Source organism: Schistocerca americana, chromosome 3, assembly GCF_021461395.2.
Source record: "Schistocerca americana isolate TAMUIC-IGC-003095 chromosome 3, iqSchAmer2.1, whole genome shotgun sequence".
Taxonomy (NCBI): domain Eukaryota; kingdom Metazoa; phylum Arthropoda; class Insecta; order Orthoptera; family Acrididae; genus Schistocerca; species Schistocerca americana.
This window is the reverse complement of record NC_060121.1, coordinates 672,107,096-672,134,805: the sequence shown is the minus strand read 5'-3', so window position 1 is coordinate 672,134,805 and position 27,710 is coordinate 672,107,096. Positions and strand designations below refer to the sequence as shown.

Below are 27,710 nucleotides of genomic sequence, written 5' to 3'. Positions count from 1 at the left end.
AACAGTTTTTCCGTCCCCGTCTCAGAACCACCATTACCAATTACCTGGTTCCCATCCTACCCAAAGCCACACATCCAGAGTAACACCAGACTTATACATGCCTTTTGTCTACATCCAACTGATCAACACCACACCCCAAAAAGAGCACCTTATCCCAGACATCTCCCAGCCCCCCAAGCTGCACTTTCCGGCCTATGAGATGTTGTCCTGTCACCAACAATGAGTAATTCTAAATGAAGATGAAGACATGCCACTGGCTACTCCTCCTCCACTGGCTCTGCTGCTGAGGTCCACACGGTACAACCTTCACTCCCGGCTGGGGTGTTTTCGTCCATATGCTCCTGTGCTTCGAGTCACCAACACTGCTGCATTTACAGCAGGTGCTTCCCTGCTTCCCCTAGGGGGGAGGTGTGTGGCATCCACCACTATTAAATCTCCACACCGAGCAGTGTGTGCTCCATTACGTAAGGCCAAGAAATGCATCATTCACTGCACTTCTCCCTGCGCAGCCCACTGCTAACATCACAGGCTGCCTTAGCATATGCGTGCTTCAAAACACAGCCTCCTATAACACTCAGCGATTGACCGCCCAGAATATACAGGGACCCCAGCCACTGGCTCCATTGACTATGGAGCCTTATTTAACATTGCTCCTGAAGTCTAGAAGTCAGTTCTCATCATGCCATGTTTCCACTCCACAACTCAGAAGTGCTATGCTGCGGTAGATCTGCTGTTCGATGTTGATTTGATTGCGCTGTGGATTTAGAATCCAATTGCTATACTGGAACTTGGACTTCAATGTTCATAAGGCTTAGCATGAAATGGACTTGTGATTTCCACCCGAATTCTGCATTTCACTTGCACTTCCTTGACACTGGTATAACCACCATCAATTTATATAATTTTCCATAAAGTGTTCATCTACAACTTTGTGCCTGGTAACAGAAGTATTTGTATCAGTGCTGTGAAAATAAACCTTGGAATGGTGATATATTAATTGTGTTATTCCTAGTTATAACACCAGCTGATGATGTGTATATTACGAAGTTGCATTGATGTGCACATCACAGTTGTTTGCAGAGTATAGATACAGATGTAGATGTAGACATCTGACGATGTCTCCTGAGTGTTTCACTTTCTTTTGTTAGGCAGTGTATATTCAGGCTATTCAACAGATTATATGATGGCCTGGCTGATGAGTCAGTCTGAGCTGTACATTAATTTGTGACCTTAAAACTGGTGGTTTTGTAGGATGACAACTTAGATCTATTATTAACTGTAGCTACACCACTGAAGATAATGGTTTTCATGTTCACTTTAATACATCTTCATAAAATCTGTGGGAGATGATGTATCATTTGGGTAATTTATAGTGTTCAAAGAATTCCTGTGCTACTTCTTTCTACTTGCCTATACTGCGAAGCTACTTTTTCTTTCATTCGAGATTAGCAGGTACCACTTCTTTAATAGAATTTATATGATACATCAAGGCACAGTATTCCAACAAAATCTGGCGGTAATCACATAGCATTCAAAAATGGTTAAGAGAACAATAAAAGGGACAGTTAATTTCTTTAATATTTTGTTTAACTTTAAAATCTTAAACAATTCTTCTTATTCCAAAGATACCTTTTTGACTTTCTGTAACTCTTTCAAAGTTGTTTATTATCATGCTTTTTCAACTTTAGGGATTTGTGTCCATTTCTATGTTTGCTTAAACCATTTCCTTAGTTCTAGGGTAGCACTAGTTTATCAGCCTATTAATTATCCCTACTTAGTTTACCAGTTCATTTGATTGCCACCACATTTTCCACACTAAGTAGTTCTCTAGCAGAGTGAATGACCAAAGAAATGTTTCAAAAAAATATCAATTCATTTTCTGTAAATGGTCTATAGATTAACTTAGAAAATACACAGTGAAATAAATTCAATAAAATGCAAGATATAACACAACTGATAACAATGCGTGAAATGTACATAAAACTGAATATTAAAACATTCTGGGAGTACATATTTGTAAGAACCTGAATTGTTAATGCTGTATTATGGATGTTATCAAACACTAATTGAACAACCTATGCTCTATGTGCATGCTGATTTCAATGATGAAAGTGGGCAAAAGGTTACCTTACTTTGCATATTTTCATTCACTACTGTCATAAAGAATACTGTAATGTTCTGTGGCAAATCTACAAATATATAGTATTCATTGCACAGAAATAAGTTGTAAGGATAATATTTGATGGCCTTTGTCAAAACTCACATTGGCCATTGTTTATCTATATCTATCCTCATTGCCCAGTCCAAAACGCCATGGATAGAAACTTGAAATTTATAGAGGGTGTGGATCTTATACTGCAGGTGTTGTTTACAAATGGATTGTTCAAATTCCGCTCCAAGGGGTTAAATAGGGAATGAAAGGATTTTTGAAGGTCTGTCACTATTAAGCCAATTTTGAACCTAGAACTACAAATACTGGTATTTGAATACTGACAGAAATTTTAAAAAAAATTGTGTTCAGCAGTTTTGGAAATTCAACTATTAAGGGGGTAAAACTGTGGGTGAAAAATATTTTTAGAAGTAAATGATTACTAAAAAAACATTAAAGCATTTTGAAAGCTACCTCTATGAAAATCAATATTTGACTTCTCAGTTAAAAATAACAATAAAAATATGAGTTTCAGTATTTTTGGAAATTTAACCCCTAAGGTGGTGAAGTAAGGAATGCAAATTTTTAGGAAAATATTTCATAAAATTAAAACATTTTTAAACTTTGAAAACTGGTATTTCCTTGCTCAGTTAGATGTAAAGAAATATGTGTTAAGTGATGAAAGTTCTATAGAAATATTACCACAAGAATGCAAAAGCATCATTAACAAGAGACTGACTCCAGCTGCCAGAATTGCATTTTAGTCAGATGTAAATTCGGAAAAGACCATGCCTCTATGCCCTTCATTAAGGTGAAAACTTTAGAAGGTGTTGCAATTTGTGAACAACATAAAAACTCGATTAAACAGAAACAGAAAAAGTCTGTTCAGACCATACAGTATATGTGAATGAAGCAGTGGGGCACTACGCTACTTGAATATAAATAAGATAAATGTTAAAGCCAGTAATGCAAATGGTCAGCAAGCAGCTTTATTTTCATTACAAAAATTTATCATATATGTAAAATGACTGACATTACAAAAATTTATCATATATGTAAAATGACTGACATGTTCCACATCATAACAAGGTATCACAGATATGATACTGAAACACACAAGAACTGAAGCAACTCAATAAATTAAATAAAAATCTTATACTGTTGCTCTTCCTTGTTAGAAGATTCATTCACCAATGTGGGAGGAAGAACGAAAAATTATTTATGTCTTCTAAATTTGCATTATTTCTAAACTTTCTTAAGAAACTGCAACATCTGCAACTTACATGAGGTATGTGATGACACCAAGTGCCCACATATCAGTAGCTAAGGAGAGAGGCTCGTAACTGACAATCTCAGGTGCTGCGAATTCTGGGGTTGCCAGAGTGGTTCGTAGATGTGTACCAGGCTCAAGTTCCTGTGAAAGTCCTAAGTCCACCAACTTCAGCTGTAGTCCTCCACCAACGAGAAGTATATTTTCAGGCTGTAAATAAATTCTGTCATGTTAACGGATTTTTTGGTCTCTACCTGGCAGAACAATTTAATGTTGCAGGGTGAAAAGCAAACAGACTGCTTTGATCTTTTTTTTTTTTTTGTTTAATTTTTTCAGCAAGAAGTTGACTAGGCAATCATCAGATAAGGTCTAGTATTCACAAAGACTTTAATGTGCAAGAAACGAAACCTTGGAAACTGAAGATAAAAACCAACTGCTTAGAATCTTTGCTTGTGAGATCATATACAATGTGTTACATTGAGTGCTCATTTTTTGTGTTATCTGTCGAATACAGTACATCACAATGGTTAACAGATTTTACTTTCTATACTGTGGCATAAGTGTATAAATAAAGAAGTTGAAAATGTATAAATGTCAATGTGAATAGTGGCCACCATATGAGAGAATCACTTAAATACAAATATCACATGAACTGTAATTTTTAACAAACCATAGACATTAACATAGTTTTTTTAGTGTAATAACGGTAGCAAAGCATAAAACTTATTAAATTACCATTTAGAGACTGATTATTATGAAAACTGTACAAAAAAACACACATTATATTACAGCATACATGTAGTGTGAATGCAGTATGGCGAAACCTCTAAACACACACCCATGTAAAACACTCCTTTGCTTCAGTGCTGCAAAAATTTCCACATGACACCCTTGTAACATATCTCCCATTTCGATGCACTTCTCTTTAGTATAACACATGCTGCCACTTCCTTTATGGCACTTTTCCATGAAGCACGAGAAGGCTCATAAAAGCTGTCAGCAGATGCCGGGAGGCTTAAAATGTTGCACAAGACGAAGGGTGGGCTGTTGTTAACAACTGGAGTGGGAAACCTTCCTCCTAGCTGCATTCCTAACTTCCAGCTGCTGGTTGTACACCTCATAAAGCTTATGTCACATGAGGGTTCCTACCACCAGCCTAGTTGTGACACAATGGCTACATGAAATAAGAAAGAAAAAAAACATTTTCAGGGGCCAAGAAACTGCATATCATACAGAAGTACAACAAAAACAAGATGTTGTTATAAACAGGATTCAAGCTGTCTCTTGGGATGCCATCTTTGATATTAGAAGGGAATGTTAGGAAACTGAAGTATCTCTAACAAATTGCTTTTAAAGCATAAAGTGAAGTCTGGGTGTACTGAACTGGAAAATGTTTTAATACAGTGGATAGAACAACCCAGGTCTCCAGTAATTCCTTTTATTATTTTCAAACAAGGAAAGATGCAGGATGGATTAAAACCATATGGGAAGGACAGGTTGATACTAACCACACAGAGACGGCATTGTGTTGCAAACATGCACATTGAAAAAGAATGCTAGAAATATTCAGCTTTCAGGCTAAGTCTTTTGTCAGATGTGGAAAAACAACACACACCCACCCACACACACACACACACACCCACACACACACACACACACACACACACACAGAAAATGTGTCCGAGATAAGTAAGTAATCTAGCTGGGTAGGTGGGGTGGGGGGGGTGGGGGTAGATGGTTTAGGATTCTGGGTGAAAATATCCACCTCACCGCTCCCAGTGTGGTTTTCCACCACCCATCACATCTACGCAAGTTCTCGATCTGTACCTACTCCATCCCTGCTCCGTGTCCCAGTCCCACACATCTTCCTGTACCACCTACTCCAGTCCTGTCACGGGCATCTCCTACCACATCAAGGCAGGACCACCTGTGAAAGCAAACATCTGATCTACCATTATCTACCAAATTGTACCCAAGAGACAGCTGGACTAGCCAGTCGCTGAGCATGCCTCCCAACACGATGTGTGTTACTTTAACAACTGATTCGCAACCTGTGCCATGATTTGCAACCTGTGCCATCTGGATTATTCCACCAGCCTGAGATTTTTTGAACTGCACAGGTGGGAACTCCCTCTGAGAAATATCTTTCATTACCACAACCCTCTTAGCCTCAGTATTCACAAGTCCCTGTCCTCCATCTGCTTATCCCTCTTTCATGATCTCACTGCGTAGTCCTTATCCCTTCTCAGTTTCTCCAATCTTCTCTTCTGTTTCCCCCCACTCCAAGCACCGCCTCCCCACACCGTATATAACAGACCTTTCCTGTCCCTGCAACACTAGCTTCTGCCTCACCCCACCCCTATCCTGCTATACTTCTGCCTCCCTGCCCCATGCATTGCCCATACCTCTACCATACCAGCTAGATTGTTATCCATCTCAGACAAAGTTGCAGTCAAGCCTTAGCTACCAGAGACCAGTGGCCAGGTGGTAGACTTCAGTTTATTGGGGAAGTGCAATCAGTCTACAAAGGAGATTGCTTACAAATCACTCGTGGGACCTATCCTACAATAATGCTCAAGTGCGTGGGACCCATACCAAGTATAATTAACAAGGGATACTGAATGGATACAGAGAAGGGCAGCACAAATGGTCACAGGTTTCTTTAACCTATGGGAGAGTGTTACAGAGATACTGAAGGACCTGAACTGGAAGACTGTTGAAGATAGACATAAACCATCCTGAGAAAGTCTATTAACAAAGTTTCAAGAACAGGCTTTAAATGATGACTCTAGGAATACAATACAACCTCTATGTATCACTCATACAGGAATTGTGAGGAAAAGATTAGAATAATTACTGCATGTACAGAGGCATTCAAACAATCATTCTTTCCTAGCTCCATAAGTAAATGGAACACGAAGAAATGACTGGTATAATAGGATGTACCCTTTGCCATGCAACTCACAGTGGTTTGCAGAATTTAGATTTAGATGTAGATGTACGTGTGAGTTGTGCCTGTGTGCATATATGTGAGGTTTCTATGTCTGATGAAGGAGTTACTCCAAACGCTTAGTATCTCTAGCATTCTTTTCCATTGTGCCCATCTCCAACTCAGAACCTCCTCTATGTGGAGAGCAGCAATCTTTCCTTTCAATACTGCTATCATTTTATTACTTTTGTATTTTGTGACTGTATAGTACAATGGCAACAGAGTATGATATCAAAAATACATAATGAAGCCACCCTAGATTTGTTTGGTGTTGTGCAGTAAGTCAAGCAAAGGCTATAGACATTGTGAGCAAGATGAAAACAGAAAATTTTACTAGAACAATGGGGCGGCTCCACATAGGTTTGGAGGACATCCTGGAACTGTACACCATAAAATCTGTGGTGAGGATGCATCTGTTTACAAAGATAATGCACCTGCCAGGAAAATGGTGTCTTAGTAGGTTTGACAGCACAATACAAATATGTGACATATTTAATGCAGACAAAGTTGGACTGTTTTTCAAACTCATGCATAACCAATCTTACATTGAAGTAAATCTACTGTATCTAAAGCCCTGGAATACATTGTCCTTCAATAGCAGACATACTACCTAACAAATTATAAAACCTATGATAAATATCAGTTGATGAGACTGTGGAGGCTCTCACAACTGCCATCCAAGATGTAATGACTGACGCCATTCCATACAGAACACCAAAACAACACTTGACGGCCCTGCCCCAGGAGATCCCGGGCCTTATCTCAATGAGGAACCGCCTCAGGAGATACTGGCAGCGTACCAGGCACCCGTTCTATAAACTGCTGGTCAACAGACTCCAGGGCATAATACGGAATAAAATACAAAGATTACAAACGAACAATGGGGACGGAAACTCGCTAGGCTAGATACCACACATCCTGGCATGTGGAAGCTAGCCAGACACTTCACCAGGGAGAAACATTACATTCCCACGCTGCAAGGACCAGACAGCCCAGCTTACCCTGCAATGGAGAAGGCAGAGCCTATGGCCACAACACTTGCAGTGCCCTTCATGCCAAATCTGGCTCCCTCAGATCCAGTATTCACACTTGAAACAGACCAAGAGGTTACACAACTTGTAGCCCAGCCCTTGCGCAACAAAATTAGAAGCACTAGCACAAACGAAATCACATGGGCTATCAAGCACACCAACGCTAGGAAAGCCCCTGGGCCTGATGGCATTCAAAACCGTGTCCTCCAGGAGTTCATGGATAAAGCCGTAGAATACCTTACACACTTAACGAATGCCATCCTAAAACACCAACACTTCCCTAACTTTTGGAAAGCGGCCAAGGTCCTGATGTTCAGGAAGCCAGGGAAAGACCACTCCCTCCCACAAAATTACTGACCCATCAGTCTGCTGTGTTTGCTCAGCAAGATTGTTGAGAAGGTAATATTAAAATGTATCACTAGGCACTGCATCACCAATGATACCCTAAGACTGGAGGAATTCGGCTTTAGGAATCACCACTCGACAACACAACAACTCCTCCGCATAGTCAAACATGTAACACATGGCTACAACATGAACAAAGCCACAGGGGCCGTGTTCCTGGACATCGAAAAAGCTTTCGACCGTCTCTGGCACAACAGCCTCATACGCAAACTAAGCAAAGCTGGTTTCCCAGACGAACTCATACATCTCATACACTCATATCTCACAAACAGATGTTTCAACACTAACGTGCAGGATAAACAATCAACACAACATGGTATCCAAGCTGGAGTACCCCAAGGAAGCATCCTAGGGCCCATCTTGTTCAACCTGTACATTTACGACTTCCCAGCAACACAAAACACGACGTTAGCCATCTACGCGGATGACACCACCATCCTTGCGCAAGATTCACGAATACAGACAGCACTCAGAACAGCCGAGCCTTGGTTGGAGCGATGGCGTATTAAAGTAAACGTCGACAAGTGCGAAGCAGTTCTGTTTACACACAGACTGAAACTACTGCGCAAACATCAACACAGCAGACCGATAACAATACATACACGCCCAATACGTTTCTGAGAGAAAGTCAGATACCTAGGTGTCTGGCTGGACCGGAAACTTACATGGGGGGACCACATCGAGTATGTTGCCAACAGAGCACACACGAGGCTCAAACAGCTCTACCCAATGCTCAACAGAGAAAGCACACTGAATAGGAGGGTGTCAAGGTCCATATACATGACACTGATTAGACCTCTGATGACAAACGCAGCTCCCGTCTGGGAATATGCAGCTCCTACATGACTGCGCTGCCTGCAGATCATACAGAACAAAGTGCTACGAATCATTAGCAACGCTCCACACTACACACGCACTGTGGTTCTGCACTGAGAATACCGCCTTGAAATCCTCAAGGAAGTATTCAAAAAACTTGCCACATGACTATACGGGAACTCGAGACACTCGAACAATCCTTTCATTCTCACTCTGGGAAACTACGATCACAACCATAGGTGGAAGCACAAGCAGCCAAAGACAATACTAGCTAGGGCATAGCCACCTAAGGTAAGCTAACATACACTAACAAGCGACAAATGTCGGCAAGCCCCTGAATATCAGCAACACTGACTGGTAATTACCAGCTGCTATTGGAGCCAACCAACAGGCCACAGCAGAGACACAGACAACTCACCCACGGACGCACAAACAATTCGCCAACATCACCCTACACTGTGCATACGATATATGACCTATCGGGCACAAAAACGATAATAAACTTAACTGTTGCAGGTTGCTGACGAGAGCTCAACACTGGCACCCAGCGGCAGCTGCTGAGCAACACCACCACACAACGTCAAAGGTATCGACATGCATGATACCCACTACTAACAAATCCTAGCTTTGCATGACCTATCGCATGCAGCAAGACATCTGTTACTGCTCTTACCACCAGACCTAACTATCGCAGAGGTTTTTTCGCTTGGCTCTTGCCTTAGCACTTTTTTTCCTCTGCCCTTCAAAATGCTATGCTTCGTTCGACTTAGGCCGAATGTATCTCCAGATGAGCGCATATTAATGGTTACCCTTAACCAGACATACGCAAACATCGCAGTACCCACATCCTGAGACACCTCACTTTAGTGAAAACTAACCCTTACGCAGAGATGGCAGTAGATCTGTTGAGTTGGCCATCCACCTATATAAATCAATTGAGCTTGAAATATATGATATGTTATAGAAACAGACACCAAACAATAATTTTGAGAACATTTTTGTTAACATGTTTTATTGCTCCTTGCCATTACTGGTTTTGAACTTCTGTTCATCATCAGAGAGCTGCATGACAGGATGAACTGTTAGTCAGATGTTGGGTGCTTTGCATGCCATTGTGCTCTAGAGAGAAAATATTTTAACTGAGAAATATTCAGAAGGAAATAAAGATAAATACAAGCTGGAAATTGCATTAGAGCTTATAGCACAAGTACTTACAGTGACTGTGTCCTCATTGCTTTGAACTGCTTACATTTTCATTATTTTACAAGTAACACACATTATCATCATGATAAACATATCCCAGTGTTACAAACACAATTACAAAAACACAGCATCAAAGGTGGATTACCATCATCAGTTTTCCATTGAACACTTTGATTACACAATGACTTCACATGTTCAAATACACTGACACCTTACAACGATGCTACAAAACAAAGATGTGCATTGTTTACATTAAGTGTCAGGGATGAGATGAAAGATATGACATTAACATGGATATGTTTTTGGCAATAACAAGTAAATAAGGCAGTGTGTAGCTAAATTTGTCTGATAGTGCAATACTGTGGGCTAACAGGTACCTCAAGACAAAGGTTTGCAGAGAAAACAATGTAAGGCATAAAAGACACTTACATCATGGTACCAGGTAATATGAAGGATCATAAAGGATGATAACCACTAGTTACAGTAGACCTACAAAATGTATGAAAACTGAATTCTAGAAAAGAAAGTCTGGACATTCCAAAATGAGCAAAGGCAATAAGCACATAATAATATGATGAGAGACTGAATGGAAAACAAAACAAAACCTAAATGACACAACTTTGTAGTATCAGTTTGTGGTATGTGGGGATGAATATAGACCAGTGTACTTGAAGTGTGGTGACTGGTTTATTAGGTTACGTCAAGCTGAAGAGTGGGTATGTGCTCAGTTACAAATTGATCATTATGAATCAGGTGAGAGTTTTGTGTCATTTTCTTACTGACTTCAAGTGTTAGGAAACTCTCATATTCTACATTAGACAACACAGGAAAGAAAATATTTGTAACAACTAAGCTTTTAGCATAAAACTCTCTCTTGGTTCTAATTGATCAGATACTGCTGACCACATCCTCACTCCCAAGTTTTACATGAGTCAGTAAATCAGTCACATGCATAAAGCTGGATCTCAACATCAATGTTGCATATTCACAACAGAATTTATACGTTTTGGACTCTCCCTCCATATAGCGTACTAAATTCATACAGTCTTCATTCATTTTGTACCGTTTAGGTGTCATTAATTCTGTAAAGCATAATTTAATACTCTTTTATCTGTACCATCATCCAGCACAGTATATAGTTACTTATGTCCACATAGTGCACAAAATCATAGCAAAAATTCTGTGTCAATATTTAAGTTGTATTATAATCCATGTGTTTTTAGCACTGAAATGTGTCACATGCATAGTGCCCACCATTTACACTGTAATTTGTCCACTTCCAAATTATTTCTCTATGCTATTGTACCACAGCAGAGTAACTAAAAGCCACTAACTGTCTTAACATATATCGTACACTTCGTGATTGATGAGTACTCGATTTTACATTTACTAAACAATTTCATGGCTAAAGATTCCATGCAGTTAATTTATATCTTCAGTTTTCAAGGTTTGTTTTTTTGTATGCTAGTGACTTTGTGGACCCTGGTCAGTTGCTCCCTAATGATGACCTCATAAGTCAAAAGCCTAGTAGCAATAAACAAATATCAGTGAAACAAAAAGTAATTTACCTGCTTCTTAAATAATCATCATATTCTCTGTAAACTAACACTCACAACTAAAAGATAAGTTACAAATATAAATGTTATGAATAGTGTAATATAAACCTATTTTATGGAAAGCGCAACAACAAGCAGGATACATGTGACTGATATGAACTTTGTACAATAGATAAAGTACATAACAATTCATGTACGATTGTTATTCCAAAACTGTACATGATTTTGCACTCAGGACTGACTATGCTCTGAGATGAAGTTGCCCATGACACAGAATCATGTGTTCCTTGTTGTAAAAGAGAAAAGTGGGGCTATACTACTTGCTCCTACACTACTTCTGATGCCAATAATGTTTTTTCCTTGTCTCGTAAATATATAATAGTTACACTAAATAATCAATTTCTTATTCAAGCAAGGTCTCATAAAATGTTATTATTCACCGTATAATTTTCCCATCACTGATAGTTGCAACATACTGTAGTTATTTTGACTCAAAATATTTTATTTAAACAAATATTTGTCATTGAATATGCATGCAGATCATGAGAAGGTGAAAGCCCTCATTCACCTCTTTCCAACAAACTAATATTTTCCAAAAACTTCATATTTCAGAAGCTATGCACATTTAAAATTTTCGTGTTCTATAATGTTACCATCTTAATATGTAATTACACTGACTGGAGAGAGAAAAAAAAACTAAGCACCCAGAAGACTGTGTAACTTCATACTTGTACACAACATCAGTAGGTATGTAAATGGTTAGAGTTGCAATGCTCTGCGACAGATACAACAGCCTCCAGAATGCACTAGTGTTGTTACCAGGCCTGGTAGGATATACAAGGGACATGAACAGCATCAGATCTTGGGGGATCATAGTGGACAACATGTAAATTCTGCATACTTATGTTAGATAGTATTATCAGCACCTGACAAGAGTTTCGCCTTATTGTGCGTCTTAATTTGGACAGCTATCAAATTATGCAATATCCAGATTGCTGGGGCATTTGGATGTGACAGTGGCCCAATGTTGGACTGCATGGGCACACGAGTGCAGATGTACTCGTCAAGGTTTCAGTCGACCACGTCTGACCACCACAAGAAAGGCATACTGAGCATCAAGCACATCATAAACCATTCACGTCTACGCCTGGCATCCAAGAACAAGTAACTCCCTGCAGCATTCTGTGTCATTTCATATCATTAGTCAGAGATTAACAGTGGGACTAGGGAATTACTATCCCAATTCATTAGCACCACAATGCAAACAGCTGCATCTGGAGAGGCCTGCTTATTAACGATTTCACGTTGTGTTCAATGATGAAGTGTGGTTCCCACATGACTATCATCAGCAAGTATGGTAGCGACTTGAGGAGATGTCCCATACTTCCAATGTTTTGGAGGGTCACAGTGGTATTATTTCTTGCAACATGGTGTGGGGAGCCACAGAATATGAATTCAGATCATAGTTGTGACTGATGGAACTCTGATGGCATAACAGTATGTTGTCATCTTCAAGTGACCCTACTGCAGTGCCATTTCTCAACAGGACAATGCTTGTCCACACATAGCACATCTCTATGAACTGTCTGTGTAAAGTTGAGGCACTCCTGTGGTCAACAAGATCTCCAAATCTCTCTCCGATAGTGCATATGGGACCAGAACATCACCTCCATCCCAGAGCCACCATCAACGATAGAAATGACTAGTTACAACAGTTGTACATCCTCTTGCCTCAGGAGGGGATACAACACTTTTATGACACCCTTCCCTAAATGCCCTTTCCTAAATGCCATATTCTTCAAAAGTTATTGACTAAGCACAACACTGATGTGGTTGCCCTACAGGAAACCCACACAGATAACGCAGAGAACAGTCACCTGATATCCACTTCCACAAATGACAAAATCTACTCTGTGATAATCAAAATTGGTGAACTGGCCATAAGTAACATATACAAACCACCAGGATCTGCATGGCCAGCAGATGTTCTCTAATCACACCACCATCCCATGGTCTTTGTGGGAGACTTCAACAGCCACCACAAGCAATGGCGATACAGAACAACCGATACAAATGGTGGAGCTTTAGCAAACTGGGCAGAAGAAAACAACATACACCTCATTTTCGATGCTAAAGATCACGGTTGCTTTAGCTCAGTAGCTTGGAAACGTGAGTATGACCCAGACCTATGCTTTGTCACAGCTGATGAAAATCACCAGCTGGTCAACACAAGCCAAAATGTTTTGCCAGATTTCCCTCATAGTCAACACCATCCAGTCCTAGTAGAAATCGGCACAAGTATTCCATTGATAACCTTAGCTCCTCGACCTAGATGGAACCTACAAAAAGCAGATTGGAAAGCTTACTCTGAAGACCTCGATAAATGCCTGGGATGGATCCATCCATCGGCTGACAGCTATAAAAGATTTGTGGGAGCAGTCATCAGAACAGCAAATAAGCATATACCTAGGGGATACCGCAAAGAATACATTCCAGTCTGGGATGAGAAATGTGAGGAACTTTATAATGACTACCAAAAGCTATAAAAGATTTGTGGGAGCAGTCATCAGAACAACAAAAAAGCATATACCTAGGGGATACTGAAAAGAATACATTCCAGGCTGGGATGAGAAATGTGAGGAACTGTATAATGACTACCAAAGCAGTGGTGACAGAGAAATAGCAGATAAACTCATACACAGCCTTGATACTGCACGGCAGAAGTGGATGGAAACTACTCAGGCTATGGACTTTAAAGTATCCACCAGAAAAGCAAGGTTCCTACTTTGAAAACTAGGAGCCAGCGGTATCACTCGAGAAGAAAACCCCACAACACCTAACAAAATTGCTCTGCACATTGTTAAAACATCTAAAGGGGAAAAAATAAACGTGAACTTAGAAAGCTAAAAGCAACAGCCAGTGATGACACAAAATATTCATGCGACATCACTCCCGAAGAGATCTCGGCAGCAATAAAGGACACAACACCAGGTAAAGCCCCCGGCTCAGATGACATCCTCCCAGAGTTTCTTATCGAGTATGGCAAATATACGAAAATATGGTTAGCAAAGTTCTTCACATCACTACTGCAGACAGGAAACATACTACAAGAACTTAAGTGTGTCAAGATAATCTCCCTCCTAAAGTCACATAAACCGGGAAATCTTCCGCAAAACTACCGGCCCATAGCACTGCTTAGCATGGTGTATAAACTTCTGGAATGAGTACTACTTAGCAGGATTGGTCAGACAATACTCAAGGCCATCCCAGTCGAACAAGCCGGCTTTCATCCCAACCAAAGCTGTGCAGACCAAGTCCTGGCCCTTACAACACATATTGAAGCAGGATTCCAAAAGAAATTAAAAACATCTGTGGCCTTCATTTACTTATCAGCAGCCTATGATACCATCTGGAGGCAAGGCCTACTCTATAAACTGATGAAAATAATTCCCTGTCAAAAAGTAACAAAGCTTATTGGTAATATGATTAGTAACAGAGGATTGCAAGTCATCATGGGAAACAAAGTCAGGAGCCAGAAATTCCTTCAAAATGGCTTACCTCAAGGCTCAGTATTAGCCCCACTGCTTTTCAGTCTATACATTGCTGACATGCCAGAAACAGCTTGTGGGAAATTTGGCTACACTGATGACTGGGGCATTGCAACAAAGCACACCGATTCTGATTCAATGGAAGAAACCGTGACATTCAATCTGTCTGCACAGGCAGCATACTTCTGTAAATGGAGGCTTAGGCCTAATGCCACGAAGACAGAGGTAACTTGCTTCCATCTCAATAACAGAGAAACCGACAGAGCTCTGGAAGTACACTTTGGCGACACACACCTCAACCACATCAAGGAGCCACAGTACTTAGGGGGTCACATGACAGAATCTTGTCATTTAAATCACACCTTACAAAAGCAGCTGCCAAGGTGAAAACAAGAAACAACCTCATCCATAAACTCTATGGAACTACCTGGAGATCAACAGCAACAACTCTGAGGATGTCTGCGCTGAGCCTAGTATACTCTGCGGCGGAGTACTGTGCACCAGCACGGCTAAACAGTAGCCCTGTAAACAAAATCAATGTTGAACTTCACAACACCATGCGCATTATTTCAAGAACTGTTGGGTCTACATCTAACATATGGCTACCTGTCCTGAGTCATGTACCACCCCCAAAAATATGACGAGAACCAGCCTTGGTCAGGGAATACAGCAAGATCGAAGCAAACCCTGAACTACCGGTACACATCGATATACCTGATCTGAGTATCAAGAGGTTTCGTTGAAGACATCCTCCTCTTGCTCTCAACAGCCTCATTGGGACTGACATCAACTCTTGGAGAAAAGAATGGCTCCAAAATGCTCCAACAACTTGCCACCTAATGTCTTGCATTACTGAGGCAGTTCCTGGGTTTGATCAGCCCCGCAAGATCTGGTCAAATCTGAACTGACTAAGAACTGGCCATGGAAGATGTGCTGACCCACTCTTCAAATGGGGGCTGCTGTCTTCTCCAGCCTGTGACTGTGGTGTGCCTAAGCAGACCATCCAACACATCAGAGATGAATGCAGTGCTACAATGTTCAGTGGGGACTTTGAAGAATTCTTCATGTCATCCTAAAAATCAATTGAAGATATACATGGACCAGATGTTTATTGGACTTGAGTTTATAATTACTTAAATAACACACATACTTTCTCATTTGGTGAGGTTTTATTTCATTTCCATCTCCCCTTCAGGGTGCTCATTTTTTTTGTCAGGCAGTTTATTTCCAAAATCTGTTTCCAAAAATGAATAATTTCACTAAAATAGTCCATTAGTCTGTTAATTATTCCAATCAGAATATTTCATTTCCTTGATATTTTTAAGTAAACTTAGGGAATCCTTTTTCACAGTGAACTGCTCTCCTATAAAATAGTAGTCATACTTCTGCCATTTCATAATTGTGAAGCTATTAGTTATACAACCGTAAGTCACTGCTCATTTTATCTTGTTTGTTGTTGTGGTCTTCACTCCTAAGACTGGTTTGATGTAGCTCTCCAAGCTACTCTATCCTGTGCAAACATCTTCATCTATGAATAAGTACTGCAACATAGAACTCCTTTTGAACCTGCTTCCTGTATTCATGTCTACCTCCCCCTCCATGATTTTTACCCTCCACACTTCCCTCCAACACTAAACTGGTGATACATTGCTGTCTCAGGATGGGTTCTATCAACTTATCCCTTCTTTTAGCCAAGTTATGCCATGTTTCTTTTCTAGCCAGTTCTATTCAGTACCTCCTTTTTCCCACGTGTCATTTGAGAGTGGAAAGGTAGAGAAGTAGTATGAAAATGGTTCGATGAACCCTCTGCCAGGCACTTAAGTGTGAATTGCAGAGTAACCATGTAGATGTAGATTAATTATGCCCTTTCCCCATCTAATCTTCAGTGTTCTTCTGTAGCACCACATTTAAGCTTCTGTACTCTTTTTTATCTGGACTGCTTATTGTCCATGTTTCAACTTCTATACATGGCTGCACACCAGATGAACATCTTCGAGAAGACTTCCTAACATTTAAATCTACATTCGATGTTACCAAATTTCTCTTCCTTGGGAATACTTTCCTTGTTATTGCCAGTCTACATTTATATCCTATTTACTTCGTGCATCATCAGTTATTTTACTGGCCAACCAGCAAAGTTCATGTATTACCTTAAGTGTCTCATTTCCAAATCTAATTCTCTCTTTTCCAAATCTAATTCTCTCAGCATCACCTGCTTTAATCTGACTACATTTCATGACACTCATTCTGTTTTTGCTGATGTTCATCTTATAGCCTCATTTCAACTTACTGTTCATTCCGTTCAAATGCTCCTCCCCAGTCGTTTGCTGTAACTGACGGCCTTACAGTGTTGTCGGCAAAAATTAAGCTTTTTATTTCTTCTCTCTGAACTTTAACTACCTCTTAAAATTTTTCTTTGGTTTCTTTTACTTCTTCCTCAATGTATAGATTGAATGATGTCAGGGACAGGCTACAGCCCTGTCTCACTCCCTTTGTGACGATCACCTGCTTTTTTTCTTCACTGTTAGTCCTCGGTGTCGATGTACTGCATTGTTATACTGGCTGAAAAATGGGGGTTGAAAGTTCAACACTGATTACTGTAAATGATGTAGCCAACAGTTGCACAGTTGCGTTTCACAGTTCTTTACTTTCACTGTTCACAATCCCCAATATTACACCGTTATATGGCCAGTTAACTATTGTCAAATTTTGATAAGCCCCATTAATAGGTTGCAGGCAAACATTAGCATACTACTACAACAGTTTACTATTGAATATCTATGAGCGGTAAAAACCTAACCACACAGTTCACAGTTCTTGCAGAATAATACAGTATGTATTGGACAGACACTGTCATTGTTTTAACACATGGCCTAATTGTGTTACACTTATTCCACTGTTCAGTTGATACATAGTAGTTGTTCTAACCAGCACAGACTCTTCGTCAGAAAATCGGTAGTGGACTGACTGTCTCGAGACCAAAAATTGGGCCTTTATATATCATCACAATAATAGGTACTGGAACTATACATTGTTTGATGTTTAATTTACAGAAATTACAATTAAAACTTAACTCATTAAATTAATTAACTTAATAAATTGAAAAATTGGTTGTTTTTAACAACTTCTTCTACCACGAGGATTAAGGCAAATTATTTATTTAAATGATGAAGTTAACAGATATAGTTATGCAAACAATACTTTTGACAAAACTGGAATATGTTTTCGAATAGAGCCAAATAAATACTTAAAGAATGCCAGTGTTTCATCTTCCAAATGTTTATAATTAGTACATAACTTATATTTGTTTATAAGTCAATAACAGAACTTAAGTTACGAAACAATTATTGATTTCACCCTATAACGAAAGATATTAACTAGGAATAGTCAAAATAAATCAGGAAATTAATTACATACACAAAACTAAGCACAAAATTAAGATATGGTGTTATATTCTTTAAAACTGAGGGCCAACCTTTCCCTTTTATGACAATGCAGATTATACTTATGTGTGTTAATGGTAATTAGTTAAAAGTGAAAAATTGAATTTAAGGAGGCAGATGGCAAAACAAGAGAGGAAAAAGAAGATTCCAGCTTTCTTTTTCACACATTCTCAACCACTGCTTTCCTTTCATGCCCCTAGACTCATAACTGTGTGTGTGTGTGTGTGTGTGTGTGTGTGTGTGTGTGTGTGTGTGTGTGTTGGGGCTTATGGGCACTCAACGTCGAGGTCATCAGTGCCCCTCTTATAACTGCCTTCTCGTTTGTGTCCAAGTTGAAAATAGCGTCTCACTCCCTGTATTTTATCCCTTCTACATTTAGAATTTCAAAGGGTGTATTCCAGATAATAGTGTCAAAATCTTTCTCAAAGTCCACAAACGCCATAAATTTAAGTTTGCCTTTCTTTAACCCTTCTTCTAAAGAAGTTGTAGCATCAGTAATGCCTTGAAGGTACCTACACTTATCCAGAATCCCAACTCATCTTCACTGAGATCAGCTTCTACCAGTTTTTCCATTCTTCTTTAAATAATTTGTGTCAGCATTTTGTAACAGTTATTTATTAAACCGACAGTTTGGTAATATTCACACCACTTGTCAGCAGCTGCTTTCTTTGTAACTGGAATTATTACATTCTTCTCCAAGTCTGAGGGTATTTTGCCTGTCTCATCATCTCGGACACTAGATGGAATAGTTGTGTCGTGTCTGGCTCTCTAAAGGATATCACTAGTTATGACAGAATGTTGTCTACACCATGGCCTGGTATCGACTTAGATCAGTCAGGCATCTGTTAAATTATTCTTGCAGTATAATATCTCCCACCTCATTTTCAACTACATCCTCTTCTTTTCTATAATAATGCCTTCTAGTTTATTTCCACTGTGAAACCCCTCTACATACTGTACCCCCTTCCACCTTTCAGCTTTCTCTTCTTTGCTCTATACTGATTTTCCATCTGAGCTCTTCATCTCCATACAGCAGTTTTTCTTTTCTCCATATGTCTCTTTAATTTTTCTTTATGAAGTTCGTATCCTTCCCCTAGTTATATATGTTTCTACAGACTTGAATTTGTCTTCAAAGTATTCCTGCTTAGCCATTTTGCTCTTACTGTCAATCTAATTTTTTAGACATTTGTATTCTCTTTTGCCTACTTAATTTATTGCACTTTTATATTTCTCATTTCGTCAATTAAATTCAATATCTCCTGTGATATCTCACACTTTCCACTAGGTCTTGTCTTTTTACCTATTTGATCCTCTGATGCCTTCACTATTTCATTTCTCAAAGTTACCCATTTGCCATTTACTGTATTCCTGTCCCCTGTTTCAGTCACTTGTTGCCTAATGCTCCCTATAAAGCTCTCAGCAACCTCTGGTTCTTTCAACTTACCTGGGTTCCATCTCCTTAATTTCTTACCTTCTAGCTATTTCTTAAGTTTTACCTGTTCATAACCAATAAATTGTGGCTGGAGCCCACATCTGGCCCTGAAATGTCTTACATCTTAAAATCTGATTCTTATGTATCTGTCTTACCATTATATAATCAATCTGAAAACTTCCAGTGTCTCAAGGTCTCTTCCACATATACAACCCTCTTTAATGATTATTAAATCAAGTGTTAGTGATAATTAAATAATGCTCTGTGCAGAATTCTACCAGGCAGCTTCCTCTTTCATTCCTTTCTTCTAGACCACATTCTTCCTTCTCTTCCTTTTCCTACTATTGAATTCCAGCCCCCCACCACAATTAAATTTTCCTGTCCCTCTTCAACTATCTGAATAATCTCATCATCATAAATGTTTTTTGATCTCTTCATTATCTGCAAAGCTAGTCGCCATATAAACCTGTACTACTGTGGTGGGTGTTGACTTTGTGTCAATATGGGCTGTGATAATGTAGTCACTATGCAGTTCATAGTAGGTTACTCAAATTTCTATTTTCTTATTTATTACTGGAACCACTCATTTATAACCATGCACTCAACTGACCAAAAGCCCTTTTCCTCTTGCCACAGAACTTCACTAATTTCCACCATATCTAGCTTCAACCTATCCATTTCCCTTTTTATATTTGCTAACTAATCTGCCCAATTAAGAGATCTAACATTCCTCACTCCAGCCTGTGTAATGCTGGTTTTGCTTTCTGTGATGACGGCATCCTCCTGAGTGGCCCCACCCACTAATCCAAATATTTTATGTGACATTTAACCATATAGTAAAGCTGCATGCTCTCTGGGAAATAACAGCTGTAGTTTCCCCTTACTTTCAGTCATTTGCAGTACCAGCACAGCAAAGCTGTGTTCATTTATCTTACAGGACCAGATCAGTCAATCATGCAGACTACTGCAATTGTAATTAGTGAAAACGCTGCTGTCCCTCTTCAGGAACCACCCATTCGTCAAGCTTCTCCATGGGTACCCCTCCATTGCAGTTACACCTTCATCCACAGTAAGGCAACTGTATCACCAAGGCACACAAGCCACCACATCAAGGGAAAGTTCATGGTTCATAGTTCATGGGGACACTGCCTTAGTCACTTGTAATTCTCCTGTTTTTTTATGTTAATAAGTGCACACATTACCATTTTGTGATTCCTGTAGTATGTACATCACACATAAGGCCACACTTAGTTCATGTTCCATAATAAAAATCTGACCTCCTATGTCATTCATTTTATTAATTCTTTAGGAGGCCCTGCCATATATTTGCTATCCAGTTAAAGTGTACGTTTCCCTCGAGGCAGGTTGTGGGACTGGAATTGTGAATATTACCAATGATTTACACACTGTCTGTGTTTATGCAGTATCTGTATGTTACATTACAGTGTCCTTCATGAAGGAACAGACACAGCTTAATGATTCACAGCTGTTGTAAATCTTACAAAATGGATTCACAAACTGCGAGCACATTTTGACGTCAGCTGTACATATTAGTGACACATGAAAATTTGTGCTGGACTGCGACACAAACCCGGATTTCCTGCTTATCACGAGCAATCACCTTAACCACTCTGGCTATCCATATACAACTCCCGGTCTGGCATAACTTTGTCACTAATAAAATGTACAATTGGCATCAAAACATATTCACTATTTGTAAATCCATTTCGTAAAATTTACAACAACTGTGAATTATCAAACAGTGTCCGTTTCTTCAGACATGCATGAACACTGTAATATAACATACAGGCACTGTGTAAACACAGACATTGTGGAAATCAGTGGTATAGATGCCTCGACAGGCTAAAATGATGATGACAAAAACTTTCTCTCTCCCTGTGTGGGAATCACAAAGTAGAGCATAGGGGATATGGACAACATGACACATGGAATTCTGAGTCAGTGTGGGAGGCATACATGGGCAGCCGAAGTGGTAAAGGCAACCTCTTGCAAAAAGCAGGAAATTGAGGTTCAAGTGGTCCGGCACAAATTTTCATGTGTCACTAATAAATGCACAACTGATGTTAAAATATATTTACAATTTGTGAATCCATTTTATAATGTAAACAGTATGTACTTCTCATTCAGTCAAAAGCTAGCAATCAATACGAAAACAATCTATGTTTCATTGCTGTTCTATGTCAACTACTGAGGCTGTTGCAGGTTACAAAGCTGACCATATAAAAGATAACTTCGAGCGTCAATAAACATGAAGAGATCAAAAATCAACTCGTGCAGTGTTGTGTACTTTAATAAATGTTCATCAGTTCTATTAATAGTAGGAAAACAATAAAAGAAGGTATGTTATGAGGTGTCATAGGCATAATTCTAGGTCAGTAAAGCTACGTCGGGGATCTCTGTCCACGCAGTTTGTATGTGAGACTATGTCTTAAACACTGAAAATGAAGAACCATACTTCATATAAACTTACTAACCTTGATGATTTCATGTTAGAAATAATTCAAACCAAAATTTTATGACAGTGCTTCGGAAGTATTGCTATTTCTCACATACCTTGAGGTCAAGATGAGCGATATTTTGACTGTGCATGTGTTGTAACGCAAGTAGTATTTGATGAGCACAATAAGCTGATTCAGTTTCCTCCAAATGACCACGAGATTCTAGGAGAGAGGACAGTTCTCCACCCTCCAGCCTGTTAGAATTCAAACAATACACATTAAATATATAAACTCTTGAAGCAGCTCTATTCTATTAGCACAGTATTTATTACTTTGCTAAATGTGTGACAGAAGAAAAAAACTATAACAAATGTACAAAAAATATTTCAACCAATTATGTTTACGTAAGGTGAAGACATAATATCTTTGTATCTGTAAAAGGGTGGCATGAACTCTGCCAAGTGTCCCTTCAATACAACATTGTAATGCCAACTTATAGCAATATTGTGTCCCTCAAAATTTTTACCCCTTCTCACATAATTCATGCAGTTTTGTTAATATAAATGTGGAATAACAAATGAGAAATTAAAATCATTAGAGTTAAGCAAGACATACAAGACAGGCAAAGTAACTTCAGACTTCAAGAAGAATATAATAGTTCCAGTTCCAAAGAAAGCAGGTGCTGACAGATGTGAAAATTTCCAAACTATCTGTTTAATAAGTCACAATTGCAAAATACTAACGCAAATTCTTTACAGAAGAATGGAAAAACTGGTAGAAGCTGATCTCGGGGAACATCAGTTTGGATTCTGGAGAAATACAGGAACATGCAAGACAACACTGACCCTACGACTTATCTTAGAAGTTAGGTAAAGGAAAGGCAAACCAATGGTTATAGCATTTGTAGATTTAGAAAAAGCTTTTGACAATGTTGACTGAAATATTCTATTTCAAATTCTAAAGATGGCAGGGATAAAATACAGGGAGCAAAAGGTTATTTACAACTTGTACAGAAACGAGATGGCCTTTACAAGAATTGAGGGTCACGAAATGGAAGCAGTGGTTGAGAAGGGAGTAAGACAGGATTGTAGCCTACCCCTGATGTTATTTAATCTGTATAATGAGCAAGCTGTAAAGGAAACAAAAGAAAAAATCAGAGAAGGAATTAAAATCCAGGGAGAAGAAATAAGAACTTTGAAGTTTGTCGATTACATTGTAATTCTGTCAGAGACAGCAAAGGATTGGAAGAGCAGCTGAACAGAATGGATAGTGTCTTGAAAAAGAGGGCATAAGATGTGCAGCAACAAAACCACAACATGGATAACGGAACATAGTCGAATTAAATCAGGTGGTGATGAGGGAATTAGATTAGGAAATGAGACACTTCAAGTAGTAGACGAGTTCCACCATTTGGGCAGCAAAATAAATTATGATTGTCAAAGTACAGACGATATAAAATGTAGGATAGTAATGGCAAGAAAAGTGTTTCTGATGAAAAAGAGAAATCTGTTAACGTCTAGTATAGATTTACATGTCAGGAAGCCTTTTCTGAAAGTATTTATATGGAGTGTAGTCATGTATGGAAGTGAAACAAAGATAATAAATAGTTTGACAAGAAGAGAGTAGAAGCTCTTGAAATGTGGTGCTACAAACAATTAAATGGGTAGACCACATAACTATTGAGGAGGTACTGAATACAACCGCGGAGAAAAAACTGTGGCACAACCTGACTAGAAGAAGGGATCACCTGGTAGGAAACATTCTGAGACATTAAGGGATCACAAATTTATTACTATAGGGAAGCATGGGGTGTAAAAATCATAGAGGGAGACCAAGAGATGAATACAGTAAGCAGATTCAGAAGGATGTAGATTGCAGTAGTTACTCAGAGATTAAGAGGCTTGCACAGGACAGAGTAGCATGGACAGCTGCATCAAACCAGTCTCTGGACTGAAGACCAAACAACAACATCTTAGGACAGAACACAGGTAGCAAAACTTGCGAAATTATGTAACAATTGAAAGAAATGATGAGTGTTGCACCACCACCACGTCCACCACCAATAACAACAACAACATACCACAATATTCAACTTAAAGCAATAAAACTGCTTTATAACACCAGAACCTAAAACAATTACATCTTGTATTTGGCAACACAAGAAAGGGTAGCATGTACTGGTTTTTCAAGTAGAATTATTGCAATGTATAAAGACAAATATCACATAGTTAAAAGCATTGAGCAGTAGTTAAATGGTAGTTGAAAACACAGTTTTCAACATTTATCAGTTCTGAGTAATGAAAAATATCTTATGCATATTAAAAATGCTGAGATGGTGAAAGGAGGTGACTACTACAAGTACTCTGCAAGGCACTTGAGACCTGCAATGAAAGTGTAAATGTGATTCAAATTTTAATTCAAATGAAATGGAATAACTGTTTCTAATTCTAATTCATAGATGAAATGAAGTGCAGCCGTCAAGAACCATAAAACCTAAAGGAGAAAAAAGTTTACAATCAGAAGTGCATTTCAGAATACAATCAACAATACGAGAGAAGGAAAGTTGCTACTCACCATATAGCGGAGATGCTGAGTCGCGATACGCACAATAAAAAGATATTGTGCCTATTGCGGCTCAGCATCTCCTCTATATGGTGAGTAGCAACTTTCCTTCTCTTGTGTTGTTACATTCCATTCAGAATACAATCACATTTTTCCCACTAGAATGTTTAGACTTCCGTCACACTATGCAGCATATTGAAAATTATGTGGTTTATTTATTCATTTACATTAAACTATAGTGTGTGGCATAAAAATTCTTTTCACAAAATGTTCCATGTTTCAGGAAAATAAATGCCATAGACAGTTTCCAACAATGTATTAATGTAGAAGGCAACAGTTCTAAGATAAAATAAGTAGAAAAATGGAAATCTGCTCTTCCCCCTTTTTTGTCTCTTTGCATTGATAGGAAATCCAAATGAAGATGTTCTGATCAAACCTATTAACCACTTTCACTGCTATTGTCAATCCCACATAAAAATGTCCCTCCAATGCAGGACAGCCACCTATGGGGAAGGTACTCGAAGTGGCAAGTATGGTTAGGTCTTCCCAAGAACTTTGAAGACAAAATTACCTTCCCAATCTTGTCAAGAAACAGATCATCTATGGCCTATGGCCGTACTTCTACTGGCCAAGCACAAAAGTATGCCTCTTCATCACTCAATATCATCCAAAACTGGAATGACTAAATAAGATACTGCTCCAGAATTCTGATTATACCCCATTGTGAATATTTCCCCACAAACTTTGTCCATACATCTAAGGGTATTCCACTGCTGAACCAAATTATGCAATATCCTTGTCCATATCTAAGCCCCATGCAGCCTCACTGTTCCTAGTCTTTTGCTAAACAGGTCTTATTCCCATGGAAGAGACAGTGCATTTCCTATCCCTACCAAAGGTAAAGCCACCCTCAAAATCAGTTACATAAAATGCCAAATCCACTGCAACCACAGCCCAGTGTTCTACACCGATCAGAGCACAAATTATCCAAGTAGACAAATGACCACAACCAAACAGACCATGCTGCAGAATGAAAGATTCATTCTGGAAATAATGTCACTGACTTCAGCAGATGCATTACAAGCAATAAAATTTTAAGTCTCTCCCCAACAACAATTTTTCTGAATTGCAAAGTGGGAACTCTTCTCGCACACATCTATCACTCCAAGAACACCCTCATCTTAATATCTGCTAATCCCTACCCTTCATCTGCCTTTACCCACTCTCCTGTTTACACCCAATTCCACTTCAGCACCCAGACCAGTGACTCAATCCTCCAGGTATTTTCTTATTCAACACAACTCAGTCAACACAGCTCACACAATGTAAAAACTTTCTCTCGAACCTCGACTTTCCTTCTCAAAACACACACACACACACACACACACACACACACACACACACACACACACAAGAAAAGAAAAACCAAAAAAACAAAAAAAAACATTGTACAGTTTGTCTCTCTCTCTCTCTCTCTCTCTCTCTCTCTCTCTCTCTCTCTCTGTGTGTGTGTGTGTGTGTGTGTGTGTGTGTGTTTGTTTAAAGATTAAACAATGAAAAACATGGTATGGTATAACAATATTAAGAATGGGCAGATGCTACACACCACATACAGGAGACATTGAGTGGCAGATGGACAGAATGAAAAAAAGATTCTTAGTTGTTACTGACCCATTGGACTAGGTCCTCCATCAGATATAGAAAACACACATACATGGTCACTGTTGTCTCTTGGTGTTAGGCCCAAATGTGACTGTATCTGAGGTGAGCACCAATCTAGCTGGAGGGGATAGTGGGGATACCAAAGAAGTGTGGCAGGGATGGGGAGGGATATTGGATAAGGGTGAGGGAAGGCCTAAATGCTGCCTGCAGGGGCCTATAGGGATAATATGGGACATGATAGTGGGCTGCTAAGTGCAGCATCAGGAGGCTATGATTGGAGAGGGGAAAGGGAGAAGAGAAGGTCAGAGAAGGGGAAAGGTCTATGCCGGTGTGTTTGTGGGATAGAGGGCTTGTATAATACTGGAGTGGGACTAAGGAAGAGGACAGGCAGATGGAGGACAGGGACAAGTGAAGGTTGTAGCAAGAAGATTATGGGAATGAAGGGTATGCTGCAGGGAGAGTTCCCACCTGTGCAATTCAGAAAAGCTGGAATTGGTGGGAAGACTATCTATGACACAGACTGTGCAGCTTTCATTAAACCCAAATTATGCAATATGTGAATGTAGCTTACAACCAATTATGTAAATAATAAGAATTTTACCACACATTCACTTTTGTAAGCCAATTACATTCTACATCATAGAAAGTTATTGCAAATAGAGTACATGAAACATGAAAATTAATTATTGTGTGTCAGCTATGCTTCTGTGATTGACTAGAACGTTTCATGTTCAGGAGCATATGTGTGGTCAGGCGTCTGAATGAATATATTTCCAAGGTGTGTGTATGCAGTTTCATTTGTGTCTGGCCCATGGACCTGGTTTTATTGTTATTATATTGTTGTTGTTGTTGTTGTTAGTAAAAAAACACTATAACAAATAATAAAAACTATTCTAATGACTAAAAAAACCATAAGCATTTGACATCTGTTGCTTGATGAAGACCTCCTACAGAACTAGTTGCATGTTTCCTAATGTCATCTGGCCACCTTCCGTTAGGTGCTTCTACTTTATTTGAATAAAAGAGTACCTATTTTCCCAATCCTTCTGCATGTTACCAGAATGGTTGAATTTGGGAATGAGAGTTTCAGTTAATGCTACATTGCCAACACCATGAAGGTGCGTTTCTACATCTGAAAGATGATATCTACTCAATTTTCACACCAGTTGCAGAAGAATGGTGCTT

At 39.1% G+C, this 27,710-nt stretch overlaps 1 protein-coding gene across 1 annotated transcript in view; it reads right to left on the bottom strand.

The window, feature by feature from the left end:
* Positions 1 to 27,710, bottom strand: part of LOC124606309 (death-associated protein kinase dapk-1-like) — a 305,618-nt gene that overhangs the window by 254,947 nt on the left and 22,961 nt on the right. The window contains exons 4-5 of the mRNA XM_047138290.1: positions 22,417 to 22,555; positions 3,433 to 3,629 (exon numbers count right to left, since the gene is read on the bottom strand). Of these exons, the coding sequence (XP_046994246.1) occupies positions 3,433 to 3,629; positions 22,417 to 22,555 (336 nt within the window). The remainder of the gene's footprint in view (positions 1 to 3,432; positions 3,630 to 22,416; positions 22,556 to 27,710) is intronic.